General features: G+C 37.8%; 1 protein-coding gene across 1 annotated transcript in view; it reads left to right on the forward strand.

Moving 5' to 3' along the window:
* Positions 1-405: 405 nt before the first annotated feature.
* SOS2 (SOS Ras/Rho guanine nucleotide exchange factor 2) overlaps positions 406-21,777 on the forward strand; it is a 72,100-nt gene continuing 50,728 nt past the window's right edge. The window contains exons 1-5 of the mRNA XM_046652262.1: positions 406-459; positions 2,864-2,989; positions 4,636-4,767; positions 5,875-6,039; positions 20,026-20,229. Of these exons, the coding sequence (XP_046508218.1) occupies positions 421-459; positions 2,864-2,989; positions 4,636-4,767; positions 5,875-6,039; positions 20,026-20,229 (666 nt within the window). The 5' untranslated portion in view covers positions 406-420. The remainder of the gene's footprint in view (positions 460-2,863; positions 2,990-4,635; positions 4,768-5,874; positions 6,040-20,025; positions 20,230-21,777) is intronic.

Consider the following 21,777-nt stretch of genomic DNA (forward strand, 5'->3'; position numbering starts at 1 on the left):
AAAACAACTTTTTTGGTTTTGACTCTGATTTTATTAACTCCATGGATTAGTTTGAGGAGAATTGATATATTTACAATATTAAGTCTGATAATTCATGAACGTCGTATTATTTACTTAAATCTTTACTTTCTCTTGGAGTCTATAGTTTTCTCCCTAGGAGTCTTATACTTCTTTTGTAAGATTTGTTCCAAGGTACCTGAAATATTTTTTTATTCTATTGTAAATGATAGTACTTTTAACTTTTATTTTCTAACTTTGTTGCTGTTACATAGAAGTAAAACTTTTTTATTAATTAAAATAATTTGTACAATATTTTTGATTTTTCTTCACAGATATATTAGTCTGGGGTCTCCTGAGAAACAGAAACACACACAAACTTCCTCTCTTTCCCTCTCTTTCTCTGAGGCAGAGAAGTCCAAGATGCGCAGTCAGTCAGCTGGAGACCCAGGAGAGCTGATGGTATACTTCTAGTCCCAGTCCAAAGACAGAAGCCCAGAATCGTGGCCCAAAGACAGTCAGGCAGAGAGAAGGAATTCTTTCTTACTTAGGCTTTTATTCCATTCAGGCCTTCAAGGGACTGCTTGAGGCCCACCCACATTGGGGAAGGCACTCTGCTTTACTCAGCCTGCCAATTCGGATGTTAATCTCATCCAGAAACACCCTCACAGGCACACTCAGAAATAACGTTTAACCAAATGCATGTCTGGGCACCCTGTGGCCCAGGCAAGTCAACACATAAAATTAACTGTCACAATGGGCAATCAAATCGTGTAAATTTGTTTCTTTCTTTCTAATTCTTATATGTTTAGTTCTTGTTCTTGCTGTACTGTGCTGGCCGGGACCTCCAGTACAATGTGGAATAGAAATGATAACAGCGAGTATCCTTGCCTTTTTCCTGGTCTCAAAAGGAAAGCTTTCACTATTTCACCATTATCTATGCTGTTTATTATAGCTTTTTTCTAGGTATCCTTCGCCAAATTAAGTAATAAGTTCATTGGGAGATTTTACTATGAATGAATGTTGAATTTTTTTAGATGCTTTTCTGCATCTATTGAGATCATATTATTTTTCTTTTTTTATCTGTTAACATGGTGAATTACTTTGCTTGATTTTCCGACATTAAACCTTTACATTCCTGGGATAAACCAAACTTGGTTGTGTTGTATAGTTTTTTAAATATATTATGGAATTTTGTTAGTTGATATGTTATTTAGGCTTTTGTTTCTAGGTTCATGAGTGAAAATGGCCTATAATATTTATCTTTCTTTTTGACTTTTTCTATCAAGGCTAGCCTCAAGATAAGTTGGGAAGTCTTCTTCTTTTTTCATTTTCTGGGAAAGTTTGCTTTAGATTATTGCATTTCTTCCTTAAATGTTTGATGAGTTTGTTAGTGAAGCCATCTAAGGCCCATATAATGAGCTATAAAGGCAAGTATCAATAAATGTCAGAAAAGTGAAATCATAGAAATTATGTTTTCTGACCACAATGTGATTATTCTAGAAATCAGCAAGAAAAGAAAAAAAAAAGACTTTAAAAAAATCCCATATGTTTAGAAATTAAGAAGCATACTTTTAAATTCTAAAGGTCAAAGAAGAAACAATAATGGAAATTAGAAGCTATTTTGAACTGGATGATTTAAAAAAATATTCCATGTCAAAATCTGTGGGTTTTTTACAAAAGTAATTCTTAGAGAAATATACATATTACAGAAGAAGAAATGTTGAAAAATAATGAGCTAAGTATCTATCTCAAGAAGTTAGAAAAAAGAACTAACAAGCAGAAGAAAAAATGAAGATGAGCAGATATAAATGAAGTATAAAACTAACATAAAATAGGAAAGATCAGCCTAGCCCAGTTCTTGAAAAGATTAATCAGATTGATAAACCTCTAAGAGACGGATCAGAGAAAATGAACACATGTGTAACTGGTATTAGGAATGAAAGAAAGTCTGCCCTCTAGATCCTAGGGGTTTACAAAATACAAGAGGCTGTAATGAACAGTGTTAGGCTAAATTTTGAGAATTTAGATGAAGTAGACAGCTTCAGCTTCATGCTATTTTCTTTGTGGGAAGGTTTTTAATTACTGATTCAGTTTTTCAAAACTTGGAGACTGTTTTAAGTTTTCTGTTAATTTTTATGTCAGTGACACTGATATCCTAATTTTTATGTCAGTGACACTGATATCCTTCTAATAGCATGGAATAAAAAGTTAGAGCAATACTTAGTTCAGTCATTCAACAGATTTTGCATGACACCTACCGTATGTGCTCGGCCATATTTGTTCCTTATTCCTCATATCTAGTTCGACTGGGTTATTTTTTAGGACAGATTAGTAGGTTCTAACTTTAAAGAATTTAACAACAAAGAAGGCTCAGCACAGCCACATGATGACAACAAGGGGCATGTAGCATTGTGAGGGGAAGCGGACTAGCGGTTACTTCCCAGAGCAGCTCTGTAATGCGTAAAGTGGTATGGTTATTCAGAGAGCCTCTGTTGCTGGGAGTCATGACAGTGTTTGTAGACTTCTAGTAGATCTGTTGGTTAATTTCCAAGTAGCTGTGATTCCACTGAGATTGTGTAGAATATTTTATGTGTATGTACTTTTTGGTGGTAGGGAGGAAGGGACCTATGGCTTTCAACAGAATTTCATAGTCCAGAGAAGTTTGGGAACCACTGCACTGTGGGTTAAGAAAAGTTTATAGAGACCAACAAAGACAGGGTTTTTTGTTCATTTTTTGTGTTTTCTGTCTATATTTGAGTAACCATTCTAATAAAGTAGTATTAGTTATATATAAGGTTCTCTGATTTTTGTTCAATAAATATTATTTTGCCTGTACTTTAACTGAGAACTTTTTTTTTTAAAGGTTCAGGAGCAGGTACATCCCAATCTCTCAGCTAATGAAGAATCTCTCTATTACATTGAAGAGCTGATTTTTCAACTGCTTAATAAATTATGCATGGCTCAGCCAAGGACTGTTCAAGATGTGGAGGTAAAAACTACTTTGTTATTTCAAAAAGCCACTGAACCACTGTGCAAATTAATTTTTGTATCTAAATCTCTATCATTCTAAATTGTGGAAAAGAACTATTGATAGGCCCAATAACAGGTACAATTCACAGACCTTCTATAGAGCAAAAAAAGCCAGATCTCAGAGAGTACATACTGTATGATACATTTATATGAAGTGCAGAAACAGCTGAAATTAATGGTGATAGAAATCAGGATGGTGGCTGCCTATGAGGGATAGAGATTGAGATGATAGACATGTTGTGTATTTTGATTAGGGTGCTGGTTACCCAGGTATAAGCATTTTTCAAAACTTACTGAATTGTACAATTAAGATCTGTGCATTTTACTGCATATAAATGTTATCTCAATAAAGGACTAGTATAAATCTTACGGATATTTACTCATTGTTGGAAAATACATATATGTATACCTCTAAAGATTATGTGTGAATTAATGCGAAAATACTTGTTTTGGCTTGGTTACATGGGAGTATTTTTAGATTTTTAGAGATATGTATCACAGTTTTCAAAAATTACTATTGTTGGGGCTGGCCCCGTGGCCAAGTGGTTAAGTTTGTGCACTCAGCTTCAGCGGCCCAGGGTTTCGCTGGTTCGAATCCTGGGCGCGGACATGGCACTGCTCATCAAGCCATGCTGAGGCGGCATCCCACATGCCACAACTAGAAGGATCCACAACTAAAAATACACAACTATGTACTGGGAGGCTTTGGGGAGAAAAAGGGAAAATAAAATCTTAAATTACTTTTGTTGCTATACTCTTTATATCACCTTTCTTTTGAAAATTGTTTCTATAATAAGGCAGTGACTACTAGTGTGAAGGAAAATCTCAGTTTGGAGTAATTGAGCTATTAAGATTTTCAGGGACTCTGGGAGTTAAAGCATTTGTTTCTCTATTCTCTGTTGTAAGAGTTGGACATTAAATAAATATAATAAAAGCATATTTTTAAATATACTCAAAGCTGAGAATATAATTTTAGAAATAGGAAGTCCTGCTAAATTGGATGTTGTTAGTTATTGTTCATGCCAATCACTGGTTAAATTTGAGATTAGATGAACCACAGTAGTAACTTAAAAGGCTTGCATTCTTTTTGCCAAGCCCTTGTATTTGCTTAAGCCATTCTGAGCTCCGTACCCGCTTGATCCTCTAAGAGGTACATGATCTCTCTTCTTTTAAAAATTCTTCTCTATATTTGAAGCTCTAAGATTAGCAAAAAGAGAGTAACTGGATAATAATTGCTAATGAGTTAACAACTCCTGCCAGGTAAATTTTAACCCTAGAAACCTTACTGTGAAACCACCGATAGAGCATTTTGTGCTAGCTTTAATCTCTCCTAAAGTTATTACTTTTTACTGTTTCCAGTTCCATCTTAATTATGCTTACACTTAAACTTTTTTCTTTACCCATGGGAATTATGTGGAAAAATCTTGATAGTCCTCTTGGTATTTTTTTCTAAAAAAAAGTTCATTAGAAAAATTATTACAGGAATCAGAACATGTTATATCACTGTTATCTGCTAGCATTAAGGATGCTGATAAAGTTTAATTTTGTATGAATTTTCTTTGATGAGCACTTCTGTTAACAATAATACTGCTGTAATCTGAACAGGAACGAGTTCAAAAGACCTTTCCGCATCCAATTGATAAATGGGCTATTGCTGATGCACAATCCGCCATAGAGAAACGAAAACGAAGACACCCTCTCTTACTGCCTGTGGACAAAATCCATCCTTCATTGAAGGTAATAAAAACCTTAAACATTGAGGAAGTTCTTCGTAACAAAAAATACTTTATATAGTGTTGATATATTTATATAGTGTTTATATGGCATGGTCTGTGTTATTGTGTATGTGCACTTGTATGTGTGTATACTTGTACATACACATATATACATACATGTATTTCTTAATAGGTGTCCAAAGTAAAAATAAATATGCTTTGATAAAATCAGATTGCCTTTTCAATAATATTAAAAGTTAATGATAAGCATTAATGCATCTTTGTAGCATCTTCTGATGACTGCTAGCCCTGACTGGTTTTCAACCTTTTGTTGATTGAGAAAATACAGAATGTCAAAAGCTACTGTCAGTTCAGAACTGTTTTTAAATTAATCTATTTATTACATATATTTTTATGTACATTGGAAAAGTAGGCTAGGGAATATTCTTTTGCCTATAGAAAATGTTTGGTGCACATAGATTTGAATACCTCTTGGGAGCAATTTCAAGATCCTCCTCCCCCAATAGAAACCATTGTACTTTGTTGATACTGGTTAAAGCAGGGTCCTTGAAGACAGCAGATACTTGTCACATGGGTTTTGGACAAGGTATTAAGAGGTTTTCAGTGAAGGCCAGCCCAAGATTTATGTATTAGAATCAGCTCTCTCTTCTCTTTGATGCTAAAGGCAGATTTGTTAGATCACATGTCTCTCTAAAGAAAAGCCCCTGATGCTGGACCAGTGGCTGATTTTATATCCTGTGGCACCTATAAGTTTAGACATGGTTTATAGAAAGTTCTTTATAAGCAAGAATGTTAAATAAAATTTTTAAGTATCAGGGCCGGCCCCGTGGCCAAGTAGTTGGGTTCGCACGCTCCGCTTCAGCTGCCCAGGGTTTCTCTGGTTCGGATCCTGGGCACGGACCTGGCTCCGCTCGTCAGGCCACGTTGAGGTGGCGTCCCACATGCCACAACTAGAAGGACCCACAACTAAAAATACACAACTATGTACCAGGGGATTTTGGGAAGAAAAAGGAAAAATAAAATGTTAAAAAAAATATATTTTTTTAATTGTTTAACTACTACTTGACAGTGCCATTTTTTGGAATTAAATTGTTTATTTTTTCTGCAGGAGGTTTTAGGGTACAAAGTGGACTACCATGTGTCCCTGTATATTGTGGCTGTACTGGAGTATATCTCAGCTGATATTTTAAAATTGGCTGGTAATTATGTTTTTAATATTCGACATTATGAAATATCTCAGCAGGACATTAAAGTGTCAATGTGTGCAGATAAGGTAAGTGTTAAAGATATTTCACCTTTACTTGAATAATAATGATTGTACGTCACTTCTACCTTCGCCTTTTTTTATACATGATTATTTTAGTAGTTTTTGTAATTCCTGGTATTGGAAGACAGAAAAATGCTGGCTTTACAGACTAACCATGATATTTCCAAGTTTTTCAGCATCTGATGGGGAGAATCTCTTTTTTTCCCCATCACAAATCTTTTACCTACAGGAAGAAACATCCAACCATCAAAGCAGTTTTAAGAAAAGCAATTTGAGTTTCATATTTTTAGAAAGAAAAAAATATATGGAGTATTCAGATACTTTTAAGTATAAGAAGTGGTTTTGTTAAACATACTGTGATTTCACAGTAGTTTAGTGGGGCACAGGGAGAGAGGAAAAGACTTGGCAATGCCCAAGTTTCTTCCTTCTGATAGTTTTTTGTTACTGGTTTGCTTCTTCCTTGACTATAAGCTACTGGGGAAAGAAATTGATTCTTTATTTTCCTCTCTCCTCCTTTTGTTCCCTTTCTACTTTTCCTTCTTTTTTTTCTTACTTTTTAAATCAACGTTTTTGAGTACCTCTTATGTGCTAGTCACTGCCCTGAGCATTGAAGATGCAACAGTGAGCAAGTCAGCAACCCCTGTGTTAGAAGGAATTGATTTTAGTGGGAAATAGAAATATTGTAAACAAGTAGTTGGAGTACAATGTAATTAAAGCTATTATACAAATAAATCAGAGGTCCAGTGGAGACTATAACGTGGGGGAGAACAGGAACACCTCACAGAAAAAATGGTTAAACTAGACCTGTAGGCATGAATGACCCCCAAGACCTGGCGCTTGCCGGTGGTGCTCTACCTGGACTGCACGTCACAATTACCAGGAGCTTTTAAAGAAGACTGATGCCTGCATCCCACCCGCAGAGATTCTGGTCTCCTTAGCCTGGTGGGACTGCCAAGCCTCAGTGTTTTCAAGTTTTTTGAAAGCACCCAGGTGATTCTGATGTGCGGTTATGATTGATAGCCATTGTACCGTATGCCGTGCCATAGTCTCAGAAAGGATTTTTCACTTAAATTTTCTAGTAGAAATTCCTTGTTATTTCTATTTTGACTTCTAAAATTACGATTAAATTTTTTTTACTTTGTTTCTCTCTCAAGCTTTTAGAAACGTTGCAAGTACAATAAAAGTACTGCCCTGTGTCCTGCGCTTGAGAGTAAGTTGCCAGTATAGTGCAGTGTGTCCTACAAGCAGAAATATACTCCTCCATAACCACGGTATGACAATCAAAATCCAGGAAATTAATGTTGACGGCTTATGCCTTCTAATCCTCAGACCCTATAGAAATTTTGCTACTTGTCCCAATGATGTCCTTTTATAGCAAAATGAACCAGTCCAGAATCATAATATTTAGTTATCATGTCTTTTTTCTCCTGCTTCAGTCTGGAACAGTTCCTTATTCTTCCTTTCACTCTTAGGACCTTGACACTGTAAGAATTACACCAGTTTTTGTTTAAAATGCCCTTTACTTTAGTTTTTTCTGATGTTTTCTCTTGATTAGATTCAGGTTATGGATTTGTGGCGGGAATATCATAGAAGTGATGTTGTGTTCTCCCCTTGCATTTTCCCACATGGCACACAATTTTGATGCATCATGTTACTGGTGATGTTCACTTTGATCATCTGATTAAGGAGTTTTGTGCCAGGCTTCTCTACTGTGAAGTATTCTTTTCCTTTTTTTTAATTAATAAATGTTTTGTGGAATATTTTGAAACTGTGTGAATATCTTGTTCCTTATCACACTTTAAATTTATTTGTTTATTTTAATATGGACTCATGGATTGTTGTTTTATTCAATGGGCCATAACCCATTATTTATTTATTTTGATATTCAAATTGTTCCAGATTTGTCCAATGGGAGCTCCTTTAAGTTGGCTTCTCTGTTCTTATTGTTCTTTGAACACTCTTTTGACATAAGACATTCCAGGTTCAGCGTATTCTTTACCTGCTGCTCAAGCCTGGAATTAGCTGTTTTCTAAAAATTCTGGTTCCTGGTAGAAGAGAATGATACTTAGAAACCAAGATCTGGGTGCTAGATGAGCTCATTGCTATTGGAGTGTCACTGCTCTCGTCTCTTAGAGGCCAGAGTTAGGGAATATGTGTGTTTGTATATATGTATTTGTGTGTGTGTGTATACATTATATATATACATGTCTATTTCTTATCTGTCTTTATAGGAGTTCACAGATCTCTCCAATCCAAATTCAATACCACAGGGTTCATTTTAGCCTTCCCTTTTTCATATTTGTAACTCCCTTCTCTGATGGCGAAAAACCTGGCTCCCATTTTTCTTAATGTATTTTCTTATTTGATCATTATTCTGTATATAACCAATCTCTCAGCAGGCCTCTCTCCTCCCACTGGTGTAGGCACCCTCCTTAACCCTATTTTCACTTAGAAACCCTTCTCCCCCCTTTGTATACGCTCTCCTTACCCCACTCAGGTTCTGACAATCCCGTGTTGGGCTGCTGCTGGGCCAGCTTCCCATGCAAATGCCCTCCTTACCCACTTGGGCTGCACCACCCTGCATCAAGGTGCCGTTTCGTGGACGGTCTCAGTACCCCGATGGGTCCTGTGTCAGGTTGGCCCCTCTACAGGCACCCTCCTTACGTCACCCAGAGGTGGGCCGTCACAGCGTTTCCCACCACCACCTGTAGGGACTCCTGCCTTATTTGCCCCGTTCCTCTCCGGCTCACCCCCACCACTGGCCTTGAACAAAATTGTTGAGGAACTGTGGGAAGGAGAGATTTTATACTATATTTGAAGTTCACCTTTTCCATGACTCTTTTTAAAGGCAAAAACAATTAAATTCTAAACAATTACACAGTTTCAGAAACAAGAGAGACTGAATCCTCACAATGAACTGACAAGTGATCACATAGCCTCTGTTTGGGCACTGGGAAACTCATTTCTCACAAAACTGTTCATTCATTTTTATAAAATTCTAGTTAGGTGAAATGTCTTTCCTGTGCAAGGTTAAAATAACTTCTCTATTAACTTTCATTCATTCATTCTAATTCTGTCTTCTAGACTACATTGAATAAGACCAAACTGTTTTTCAGAATAAGTCTTTCAGTTATCTGAAGCATTTTTCCATGTACTAAATCTTCACCTTTCAAGACTTCAAAAAACAGTCTTCATGTGACAAGCTTTTCAGATCCCATTGTTAATCCTGCTCTCAGACTGCCATTTCTAAAACTCAATACAACGGTCTGGATTTGGTCTGACCAACACTGAGTACAACGAAACGCCCACCTTCCTTGTTCTATATGCCATTCTTTTATAATTTGAGCGTCAGTTATTTGGCATCCATGTCACTCTATTTACTTAGTGAGTTTGCAGATGTCTAAACTCCCTAGGATTTTTCACATGACGTACTATTGTGTTATATCTTTGATTTCTAAAAACTTGTGCTGTTGATTTTTTTTCATGTAAGTTTGAACTCAAATTTATACCTAGAAAATTTCATACCGTTGTTCAAGAGACTATGCTCCAGCATATCGATGTTATAAAAATCTAGTTTTGTCATTCACTATTTTAGATATCCCACTCAGCTTTTTATAGGTTTGCAAATCTGAGAAACTTTGTTTTTGTTGGAATTACTTATTAAAAATATTGAAAAAGAGTATGAGATTTCTCATATTCGTTATTAGAGGTGTTCTTCTGGGTTAATAAAGTACTACTTTTTTTCCATTAAGGTCTTTTAGTCAGCTACTATTTCACCTCTTGTCTAATTCAGAAGTTAATAGACTCTCTGTAAAGGACCAGAGGGTTAATATTTTAGGGTTGTGTGCCATACAGTCTCTCTTGCAACTGGGCATCTTTGCCTTGTAGCAGGAAGGCAGTTGTAAACAAATAAATGTGGGCTGTGTTCCAGTAAAACTTTATTTACAAAAACAGGCAATGGATTCAGTATGGCCTGTGGGCTATAAGTTTGCCCATCCTTTTCTACCGTGATCCCAAGTTTGTCATAAGAGACTGTTGTATGCTTAGCTAGAATCCAGGTGCCTTTATTTGTGGATCTAGTCGTGTGAATGGAATAATCAGATTAGTGTGACATGGTATGAGCTTAGTAAATCTAAACTGATTTCTAGTGATCACCATTTCAGGAGCTCACAAACCATCTGTTTAATAAGCTATTTGAATAAATGATTTCTAGGAATCTGTATAATTTGCCAGACAGGAACTTGAAATCAACCTTTTTTCTTTACATTTAAAAATAAAAGCAACATTTGACTATTATGCGGTATTCTGACACATCAAAGATTGCTGAGGATAGTTAGATGATCACAGGAAAGGATTGTGGCACTCAACCTGTACTATACATGTCACTATTAAAGAAAATGATATTCAGGCTGGAAAAATAGAAGAGATGTGCTTAAGAGGAAAATTGATGTTTAAGAAAGGGGCTGGCTCGGTGGCGCAGCAGTTAAGTGCGCACGTTCTGCTTTGGCAGCCTGGGGTTTGCCAGTTCGGATCCCTGATGCAGACGTGGCACCACTTGGCAAGCCATGCTGTGGTAGACATCCCACATACAAAGTAGAGGAAGATGGGCACGGATGTTAGCTCAGGGTCAGTCTTCCTCAGCAAAAAGAGGAGGATTGGCAGCCATTAGTTCAGGGCTAATCTGCCTCAAAAAAAAAAAAAAAAAAGGACACGAAGGGTCACGTCAGCAACATGGCGGTGTGAGCTCATGTGGGACTCTCTCCCCTCCAAATTACAACCAAAAAGAGCAACTGCTTTCCAACCAAAAAAAAAATCCTAATAACAGAAATTGGCAGAGACCCACAGCAGCCAAACGATGGAAGGCAGAGAGGCTGGAGCCACCCTCGGAGGAGCTGGAACTGGGTAGGAGAGAACTTTACTCCCTCCCCTAGAGACTGGGATCACTGAGGCGGGTGCAGGAAGGAGCGGGTGCGGGAAGCAGCGGGGGAGGGGCCGCGCATCCAGGGATTGTCCAGGACTCCCACCGCCGGTGCAGTGGAAACCTGCTAACGGGGAAAGCTTTCGCGTGGGGGACCCCAGCAAGCCAGGGCCCCGGGAGACCAGAGAGTGAGAGCTGATCCAGTCCAGGTCAGCATGAGTGAAAGTGCCCCACCTCCCCCAACCCACACTGCACGCCCCCATCGGGGCTGAAGGTGGAGGGCTCAGAACGCAAGCCTCTTGACCCCCATCTAGTGGTGACAGGCTGTAACTGCAACTGAATAATAGCATCATGTGCAAAAACCGCTTCTCTACCATCCAGCAATTTATAAAAGCTCCAGTCCCAAAGGAAAACAATAAAAATACAGAAGTAGGTCCTGAGGACTTGGAAATAGGTAAACTAAGTGAAGATGACTTCAAAATAGCTATCATGAAAATATTCAATGAGTAAAGGGAAATATAGAGAAACAAGTCAACGAGTTCTGGAGTTACTTCACAAAAGAGATTGAAATTATAAAGAAGAATCAATTAGAAATACCAGCAATGAAAAATACAATGGATCAGATAAAACAAAATACGGATTCTCTGAATGCCCATGTAGACACCATAGAGGAGAAAATTAGCATAATCGAAGATAGACAAGCTAAATGGCTCCAGAAAGAGGAAGAAAGAGAACTAAGAATTTAAAAAAACTGAAGAAAATCTCAGAGAAATAGCTGACTCAATGAGAAAATGCAACTTAAGAGTCATCGAAATTCCTGAGGGCGTGGAAAAGGAAAATGGAGCAGAAAGTGTGCTCAACGAAATAATAGAAGAGAACTTCCCAAATCTAGGGATTGAGAGAGAAATGTATGTGGAGGAAGCTTTCAGATCTCCTAGATTTGTCAATGTAAAAAGACCTACTGCAAAGCATATAGTAGTAAAAGTGGCAAAAATGAAGGACAAAGAAAGAAAACTCAGGGCAGCAAGGCAGAAGAAAATAACCTACAAAGGAACCTCTATCAGACTTTCAGATTTCTCTACAGAAACCTTACAAGTTAGGAGAGATTGGAGTATTCAAAACTTTAAAGGATAAAAATCTTCAGCGAAGAATACTCTATCCAGCAAAAATATGCTTCAGATATGAGGGAGAAATTAAATCTTTTCCAGACAAACAAAAGCTAAGGGACTTTGTAGTCACAAGACCTCCACTACAAGAAATCCTCAAGAAGGCTCTCATACCTGAAAAAAAGAAAAAAAGGGATGAAGTGGTCACAAAACACAGAGGAGGGAGACAGATAGAATCTGAATAGGATAGCAAATATTCAAGTATAGCATTAGGATAAAGGGAAGTAAATCACCAAAGCAAAGACAGTCTTATCACTCTAACCACAAATTCACAACACAAGTTGGAATAAGAGATGAAAATAATAATTTAGGAGGGGAGGAGGAAAGGGACTGAAACAGTCTAGCCTAAGGAAGTAAGAGACCACCAGAAAATGGACTATGTTATACATGAGATTCTGAATACAAACTTCAGGGTAGCCACTAAACTAAAAAACAGAACAGAGACACAAAACATAAATAAGGAAAAATCTAAGAAACCCAGCATGAGAAATTGCAGTAGTCAATGGGTAGGCTAAAACACACAGGACGAGAAACAAAGGAAACACAGGAAAACAGGAAAACGAGCAACAGAATGACAGCATTAAGCCCTCATGCATCAACACTCACCCTCAATGTAAACGGACTGAACTCTCCAATAAAAAGACACTGAGTGGCAAAAGGGATTAAAGAACAAGATCCAACAATTTGTTGCCTCCAGGGAACACACCTCAGCTCCAAGGACAAACCCAGGCTCAGAGTGAAGGGCTGGAAGACAATACTCCAAGCTAATAGCAAACAAAAGAAAGCAGGTGTCGCAATACTTATATCAAACAAAACAGACTTCAAGATAAGGCAGGTAAAGAGAGACATAGAGGGACAATATATAATGATCAAAGGGACACTTCATCAAGAAGGTATAATGCTTATAAATATCTATGCACTCAACACAGGAGCACCAAAGTTCATAAAGCAACTATTAACAAACCTAAAAGAAGATATCAAAAATAACACAATAATAGTAGGGGACATCAACACCCAACTCATATCAATAGACTGATCATCCAGACAGAAAATCAACAAAGAAACAGTGCAGCTAAACGAAAAGTTAAAACAGTTGGACTTAATCGACCTATATAGAACACTTCATCCAAAAAGCAGAATGCACGTTCTTCTCAAGTGCGCATGGAACATTCTCAAGGATAGGCCATATGTTGGGAAACAAGGCAAGCCTCTACAAATTTAAAAAAATTGAAATAATAACAAGCATCTTCTCTGATCATAATGCTGTAAAGCCAGAAATTAATTATAAGAAAAGAGCTGAGAAAGGCACAAGGATGTGGAGACTAAACAATATGCTATTGAACAAGCAGTGGATCAGTGAAGAAATTAAAGAAGAAATTAAAAACTACCTGGAGACAAATGAAAATGATAACATGCCATACCAACTCATATGGGATGCAGCAAAAGCTGTACTAAGAGGAAAATTCATCACAATTCAGGCACATCTTAACAAACAAGAAAACTCCCAAATCAGCAATCTTAAACTACACCTAACTGAATTAGAGAAAGAAGAACAAACAAAGCCCAACATCAGCAGAAGGAGAGAAATAATAAAAATCAGAGCAGAAATAAATGCTATTGAAACAAAAAAGGCAGTAGAAAAGATCAGTGAAACAAAGAGCTGGTTCTTTGAGAAGATGAATAAAATTGACAAACCCCTAGCCAGACTTACAAAGAAAAAAAGAGAGAAAGCTCAAATAAACAAAATCAGAAATGAAAGAGGAGTAGTAACAACAGATTCAGCAGAAATACAACGGATTGTAAGAGAATACTATGAAAAACTATATGCCAGCAAAATGGATAACCTAGAGGAAATGGATAAATTCTTGGACTCCTGCAATCTCCCAAAGCTCACTCAAGAAGAAGCAGACAATTTGAACAGACCAATCACAAGGAAAGAGATTGAAATAGAAATCAAAAGCATCTCAGAGAATAAAACCCCAGGACCAGATGGCTTTCCTGGGGAATTCTACCAAACTTTCAGAGAGGATTTAATACCTATCCTTTTCAAGCTATTCCAAAAAATTAGGGAAGATGGAACACTTCCTAACACATTCTATGAGGCCAACATCACGCTGATACCAAAGCCTGACAAGGACAGCATGAAAAAGGAGAACTACAGGCCAGTATCGCTGATGAACATAGATGCAAAAATTCTCAACAAAATTTTGGCAACCCGAATACAGCAATTCATCAAAAGGATCATACATCATGATCAAATGGGATTCATACCAGGGATACAGGGATGGTTCAACATCCGCAACTCAGCCAATGTGATATACCACATCAACAAACTGAGGAATAAAAACCACATGATCATCTCAATAGATGCAGAGAAAGCATTTGACAAGATCCAACAGCCATTTGTGATTAAAACTCTGAACAAAATGGGCGTAGAAGGGAACTACCTCAACACGATAAAGGCCATATATGACAAACCCACAGCCAACATCATACTCAATGGGCAAAAACTGAACACCATCCCCCTGAAAACAGGAACAAGACAAGGATGCCCTCTATCACCACTCTTATTTAACATAGTACTGGAGGTTTTGGCCAGAGCAATTAGGCAAGAAAAAGGAATCCAAATAGGGAGGGAAGAAGTGAAACTCTCGCTGTTTGCAAATGACATGATCTTATATATAGAAAACCCCAAAGAATTCGTTGGAAAACTTTTAGAAGTAATCAACAACTACGGCAAAGTTGCAGGGTATAAAATCAGTTTACATAAATCAGTAGCATTTCTATACTCTAATAACGAGCTAACAGAAAAAGAACTCAAGAACAATACCATTCACAATCACAACAAAAAGAATAAAATAATAATAAAATAAAAAATAATAAAAGGGTAAATTTAACTAAGGAAGTGAAAGACCTATACAATGAAAATTACAAGGCTTTTCTGAAAGAAATGGACGACAACATAAAGAGATGCAAAGACATTCCATGCACAAGGATTGAAAGAATAAATATAGTTAAAATGTCCGTTCTACCTAAAGCAATCTACAGATTCAATGCCATCCCAATCAGAATCCCAATGACATTCTTTACAGAAGTAGAACAAAGAATCCTAAAATTCATATGGGGCAACAAAAGACCCCAAATTGCTAAAGCGATCCTGAGAAAAAAGAACACAGCTGGAGGCATCACACTCCCTGACTTCAAAACATACTACAAAGCTACCGTAATCAAAACAGCATGGTACTGGTACAAAATCAGGTGCACAGATCAATGGAACAGAATTGAAAGCCCAGAAATAAAACCACACATCTATGGACAGCTTATCTTCGACAAAGGAGCTGAGGGCATACAATGGAGAAAAGAAAGTTTTTTCAACAAATGGTGCTGGGAAAACTGGAAAGACACATGTAAAAGAATGAAAATTGACTAATCTTTTTCACAAAATATTTCACAGAAATAAACTCAAAATGGATCAAAGACCTAAAGCTGAGACCTGAAACCATAAGGCTTCTAGAAGAAAATGTAGGCGGTACACTCTTTGACATCAGTATTAAAAGGATCTTTTCAGACACCATGTCTTCTCAGACAAGGGAAACAATAGAAAGAATAAACAAATGGGATTTCATGAGACTAAAGAGCTTCTTCAAGGCAAGGGAAAACAGGATTGAAACAACAAAACAACCCACTAACTGGGAAAAAATATTTGCAAGTAATACATCCAACAAAGGCTTAATATCCATAATATATAAAGAACTCACACCTCAGCAACAAATAATTAAACAACCCAATCAAAAAATGGGCTGGAGACATGAACAGACATTTCTCCAAAGAAGATATACAGATGGCCAATAGGCACATGAAAAGATGTTCATCATCACTGATCATCAGGGAAATGCAAATCAAAACTACACTAAGATATCACCTTACACCCATTAGAATGACAAAAATAACTAAAACAGATAGTAACAAATGTTGAAGAGGTTGTGGAGAAAAAGGAACCCTCATACACTGCTGGTGGGAATGCAAACTGGTACAGCCACTATGGAAAACAGTATGGAGATTCCTCAAAAAATTAAAATTAGAACTGTCATACGATCCAGCTATCCCACTACTGGGTATCTATCCAAAGAGCTTGAAGTCAGCAATTCCAAAAGTCCTATGCACCCCAATGTTCATTGCAGCATTATGTGCAATAGCCAAGATGTGGAAGCAACCTAACTGCCCATCAAAAGACGACTGGATAAAAAAGATGTGGTATATATATACAATGGAATACTACTCAGCCATAAAAAAGAACAAAATCGTCCCATTTGCAACAACATCGATGGACCTTGAGGGAATCATGTTAAGTGAAATAAGCCAGATAGAGAAGGACAATCTTTGTATGACTCCACTCATATGAGGAATTTAAACATGTGGACAAAGAGATCAGATTAGTGGCTACCAGGGGAAAGGGGGGGTGGCGGGTGGGCACAAAGGGTGATGGTTGCACCTACAACATGACTGACAGACAATAATGTACAACTGAAATTTCACAAGATTGTAACCTCTCATTAACTCAATAAAAAATTTTTAAAAAAAAGGAAAAGCAAGAGAGAGCAAGAGCACAGAGCTGCTCTGAAGAACTTCATTTCTCTCAGCCCCGATGTACTAGGAGCAGAGTTCTGTGTTTTTCTTTCGTGATAATATTATTCCATCTGTTCTAAGAACTGGCTGCAACTTGTTTATGGTTCTTGTTATGAACATGACCAAAAAGTGCTTTTTATTATCCTAACCTTTCTTCTGATACTTAACTCATTTGGGCTTTAGCTTTTTTTACAGGTCTAATAGTTGACAAACATATACAACACATGTATGTTCTTTAAACAGATATCTTTTGTGCATTTACTGTGTGTCAGATGCTGTGGATTTTAAGGTGAAATCGTAGTTCTTAGAAATTTCAATGCAAGTTAGGTGCTTCTATAGGAAAGAGAGAAGATTGCTAGTGGAGGGCTGAAGCCAGTGGAAGAGATTCTGATGGGGAGTCAGGAAAAGCTATACAAAAAATTATTCTTGAGCTAAGCGGTGAAAGTGGCCGGGGATCTTTCAGATGAATAAATACAAAGTTGGAAGGGAAGGGAAGTAAGAAGACATTCTAGACAGAGGAGGATGGAAGGAACTGACCAGATTTAAGAGATGTTCCTGAGTTACAGTTAACAGGATTTGGGGACTGATTTGATGTAGAAGTTGAAGTGGTAAGTTTGGGGTAATGACAGGTTTTCCATTTAGGAAGACCAAATCGGTGATGATATTATGGCTGATTCTCAGGTGAAGTATACATGTATAGGTTTGGTCAGACAGGGAGATATCTAGCAAGCCTTTTGTAACACTTGTCTAGAGTCCAGAAAGATGCCACGGCTAGAGGCAAATATTTAAGGAGTCATTATCATCTAGGTAGTAATTGGAAGTCATCTAAAATGAGCTTACTCAGGAGAGAGTATAGCAGACATTTCCAGCTGGTGACAGTGAATACAGTCTCCAGGTTTGTTTCTTAAAATTTTGAGGCCCAGCTCCGTGGCCGAGTGGTTAAGTTCATGCGCTCCGCTGCGGCAGCCGAGGGTTTGGATCCTGGGCGCAGACATGGCACCGCTCGTCAGGCCATGTTGAGGCGGTGTCCCACATCCCACAACTAGAAGGACCTGCAACTAAGATATATAACTATGTACGGAGGGTTTGGGGAGAGAAAGCAGAAAAAAAAGAAGATTGGCAACAGTTGTTAGCTCAGGTGCCAATCTTTAAAAAAAATAATTTTTAATTACTTGCCATCTATTTGTATTTACAAATCTGAAAACTTCACATAAAAGTGTAGATTCCAGACTCTTCTTGAAAAAAGAAAATGAAAATGCCTGACACACAATTGCTGGTGTTGAACACTGCCATTTGTCTTTAGGTGCATGCACCTTCCGTGTGCCACGATCCCACTACTTCTTGGAGATTACCATAATGTCACCTGCCTGACGCCTGTTGTGTTGTGTGACCAAAACAGTTCCAAAAACAGAAGCCTGCATTGGGTGCTGGGGAAGGTGGGTGGTGGAGAAGGAGGCCCCACTGACAGAGTGGTGTATCAGCAGCCAAGAGAAGAGAAAGTTTTAAGAAGCAGAGAGTGGTCAGCGGTGTCAGTAACTGGAGAAAACAAGTAAGAAGGCTCTAGGAGGTCATTAGTGAGAGCAGTTTCAGCAGAGTGATGAGCTTGAGAGATGAGCGGGAATAAGATGTTAGACATAGCAAGTATGGACCACTTTAAAAACATTCTCCGGTGGGGAAGAGAAAACTGTTCTGTCACACCTTTGGTTCTTTTGCATGTTTGTTTAAGATCAGATTTCGTCAGCTCATTCCCTGTTCAGCCCCAGTGGTTTCTTGAAAGGTCTAAAGTGGGTGGGACCTGGGGGTGATGATGCTCAGTGGCAGGAGAGTAGTGGCCTGAGTGGGCAGCAAGGAGGAGAGGGGTTTCCCTTGCCCCAGGAGATGGGGCTAAGGAAGTAGGCTGGGTTAGATTGCAAATGGCCCTTATCCTCACGAAATTAGGATTTTATGATGAAGGTAACAAATACCAGTATCATTTTCATGGAGGGTATGACACAAATTTGGTTTAGGAGCATGATTTTGGAAATGGAGTTGGGAAGACCAGCGGCAGGGAGAGCATGTTGCAAGACGTGGGTATCCTAACAAGTGACAGTGCACACTTACTAGTGGAAAGCATGCAGCGGGGAAAGAACTGACCAGGTTTAGGAAATCTTGCAGAGTCAGAGTCAGCAACATCAGGAGGGCAGGGTTCATGTTCGTTCCCTTCACTGCTGTGTTTTACCAACACCTGGCACAATTTCTGGTGGTCAGTAGATGTTTTTCAGAGTGCATAAATGCATGATTATCTCACATGTGTTGTCAGAATTTCCTCTCATCCCCTTGAAGCTGTTTTACTTTTCTAAGCTTCCTGTTTGGGATTGTGCCTTTCTCTTTTCCTGAACTCTAAGAAATTTTTAGTCAGTCTTGAGTATATAATTAAGTAGATCCAGTTTTTCTTTTCTTTTTGGATTATTTTTAATTCTAAAAAGTATGGTCACCTTTTCCTATTGCTTTTGATTTACAGCTAGTTCTTGCCTATTGGTTGACTTAGGAAGCCCATAGCAGCTATCTTTACTATTTTCTGAAAGGGGAAATTGTCACCACAGTAGTTTAAGGCATCTGTGCGATGGTTGGTTTTAACAAATGAACTTAATATGAGTTGTTGATGTAGTAAAAATGCATCAGAAAAGCATCACACTGTTAGTCTGTCGTGTGCCTCTGCAATAGTGTCATTTCATTTTCTCCTTTGAACTCTACCCAAGTGCATTCAGCCATCCTTAACGTGGGACAAGGAACTACCTTTTTGAATGCTTACTGTATTAGTAGTGTGCATTTATATACATTACCTCATTGAATTCTTTCATCAGTTGCATTTTATATATATATATGGAGTCTGACTTTCAAAAGAATAAATAACTTGTCTGTAATCATAGGTAAGTAAGTGGTTGAACTGGGATTTTGGCTCAGATTGTTGTTCTCCAAAGGTGTGCTCTTTTTGCTATTGTATATGTGTATTTGTGCGTGTGTGTATCTGTGTATTACGTATATATGCATACACACACATGCACTTATATATATATTTCACTATTGCATTTATCTTATTTCCAGAAATATTCACTTTTCCATATCCAGTTTCATTTTTCCCCTTCAACTTTGTTTATTTCTCTTATTTTGAATTTTCTCCTCTAAATTAGGCTGTAAATATACACAACTGTCATTGTTTAATGTTTTAATTCCAAGTACTTTGAGGTGGTTTTATAGAAGTAAGGAAAGCAGATTTATACATTACTGGTTTATATTTCTCAGGTTTTGATGGACATGTTTGATCAGGATGACATAGGTTTGGTTTCTCTCTGTGAAGATGAGCCGAGTTCTTCAGGTGAATTGAATTACTATGACCTTGTCAGAACTGAAATTGCAGAAGAAAGACAGTATCTCCGGGAACTAAATATGATCATAAAAGTATTTCGAGAAGCCTTTCTTTCTGACAGAAAGCTGTTTAAACCTTCTGTAAGTACTTTTTGCGTTTGAAATTCTACCCCGGAAGTCAAATAGTAGCTTAAAATCACAAATAGTAACTTTATATACATCATGAGTATATAAAACAAAAATGTTCTTTTATGTAGTATTTGTGGGTTTTTAAAATGTATGAATTGTTATATTAATGTAATAAGTGCGGTGACAGTGAAAATTAGACACAAAATTAGAAAGGGTGATTGCACTAGAATGAAATCTTTTTCTGCTCTGCAGTATCTGAGATTTATAGTCATTCATTTGAAGATGGTGAAAAAGATGTACGGTCTAGAAAAGAAAGACTTAGGCTTTTCTTGTCCTTTGGTAAGTACTTTAAGGCAGTTGGTGAAAGTTTTAACAGTGGAACTCTTCCAGAATAAAAGTTTATGCAGAATGTCACATAAACAGAGACAGAGCTGCCGTGTTGGAAGACAGGGTGGGAGCGGGTGGTGGGATGGCATCCAACGGGGCCTGCGTCTCTTTCTTACCTCTTTAGCTTCTAAAGTCAGCTCCCAGGAACCCAGCTAGACAAATACTGTCTTGGAAAAACAGATTTTCTTTTTCTTTCCTTCTCTTATCACGATTTGTTTTTTCTTAGATGTCTGTGTGTCCGTCCTTCGCTGTAAATACTCAGCCTTTCTTCTACCTCCTGACTTCCCCAAATAACTATCACGAGTGAATAGGAGTGCTGGCTTAGTGCTTAAGATTGGGAACTGGTTTAGCTTTTTTCATGCTTTTCCAAAAGAATGAGTTTCAGTGATAATTTAAGGTGTTTTCATTGGCTTCTATCCTTTTTCTTTTGTACGTGTGTTTAACATTGATGATAACTCCCACTGGACACATTGCCTTAAGTAGCCGGCATTTTATGCTTTTTAGAGTACTATCCTATTTTACGTGACCCTTCTAACAGTCCTCTGAGGTTGGTAGGGCAGGTGTTACCATCTCTGCCCTGCTAGGGGGGGAATTGACACAAAATAGTGATGACTTGATAAGTTATAGAGGTTGAACTTGAATTTGGGTTCCTTTATACTACAGTATAATTGAGTTTCATCTATAGTGGTATGAAGAATAAAAATCTAACAAATGCTGGTAGCTCATATTGTCTTATTTGCCTTTTCTGTGTCCATCAGTTTTCATTCCTCAGGAGTTAATTTTTACGGTTCTTTTCACTGAATTAGTGCTGGTTTGATAGAAAATTTCCATTATAATACTGAAGGGTCAAGAGGAGGAGAATTCCTTTTTTCTCTATATCTACCATAGTTTTTTAGCATAGACTGGACTGTAAACTTTTTTTTTTTTCTTTTTTTTGCTGAGGAAGATTCACCCTGAGCTAATAACATCTGTTGCCACTCTTCCTCTTTTTTTGCTTGAGGAAAATTAGTCCTGAGCTAACATCTGTACCAGTCTTCCTCTATTTTGTATGGGGCTCACTGCCACAGCATGGCTGACAAGTGGTGGACGTCTGCACCCAGGATCCAAACCCATGAACCCAGGCTGCCAAAGTAAAGAGTGTTGAACTTAACCACTATGCTGTGGGGCCGGCCC

This window comes from Equus quagga, chromosome 2 (assembly GCF_021613505.1).
Source record: "Equus quagga isolate Etosha38 chromosome 2, UCLA_HA_Equagga_1.0, whole genome shotgun sequence".
Classification (NCBI taxonomy): Eukaryota; Metazoa; Chordata; class Mammalia; order Perissodactyla; family Equidae; genus Equus; species Equus quagga.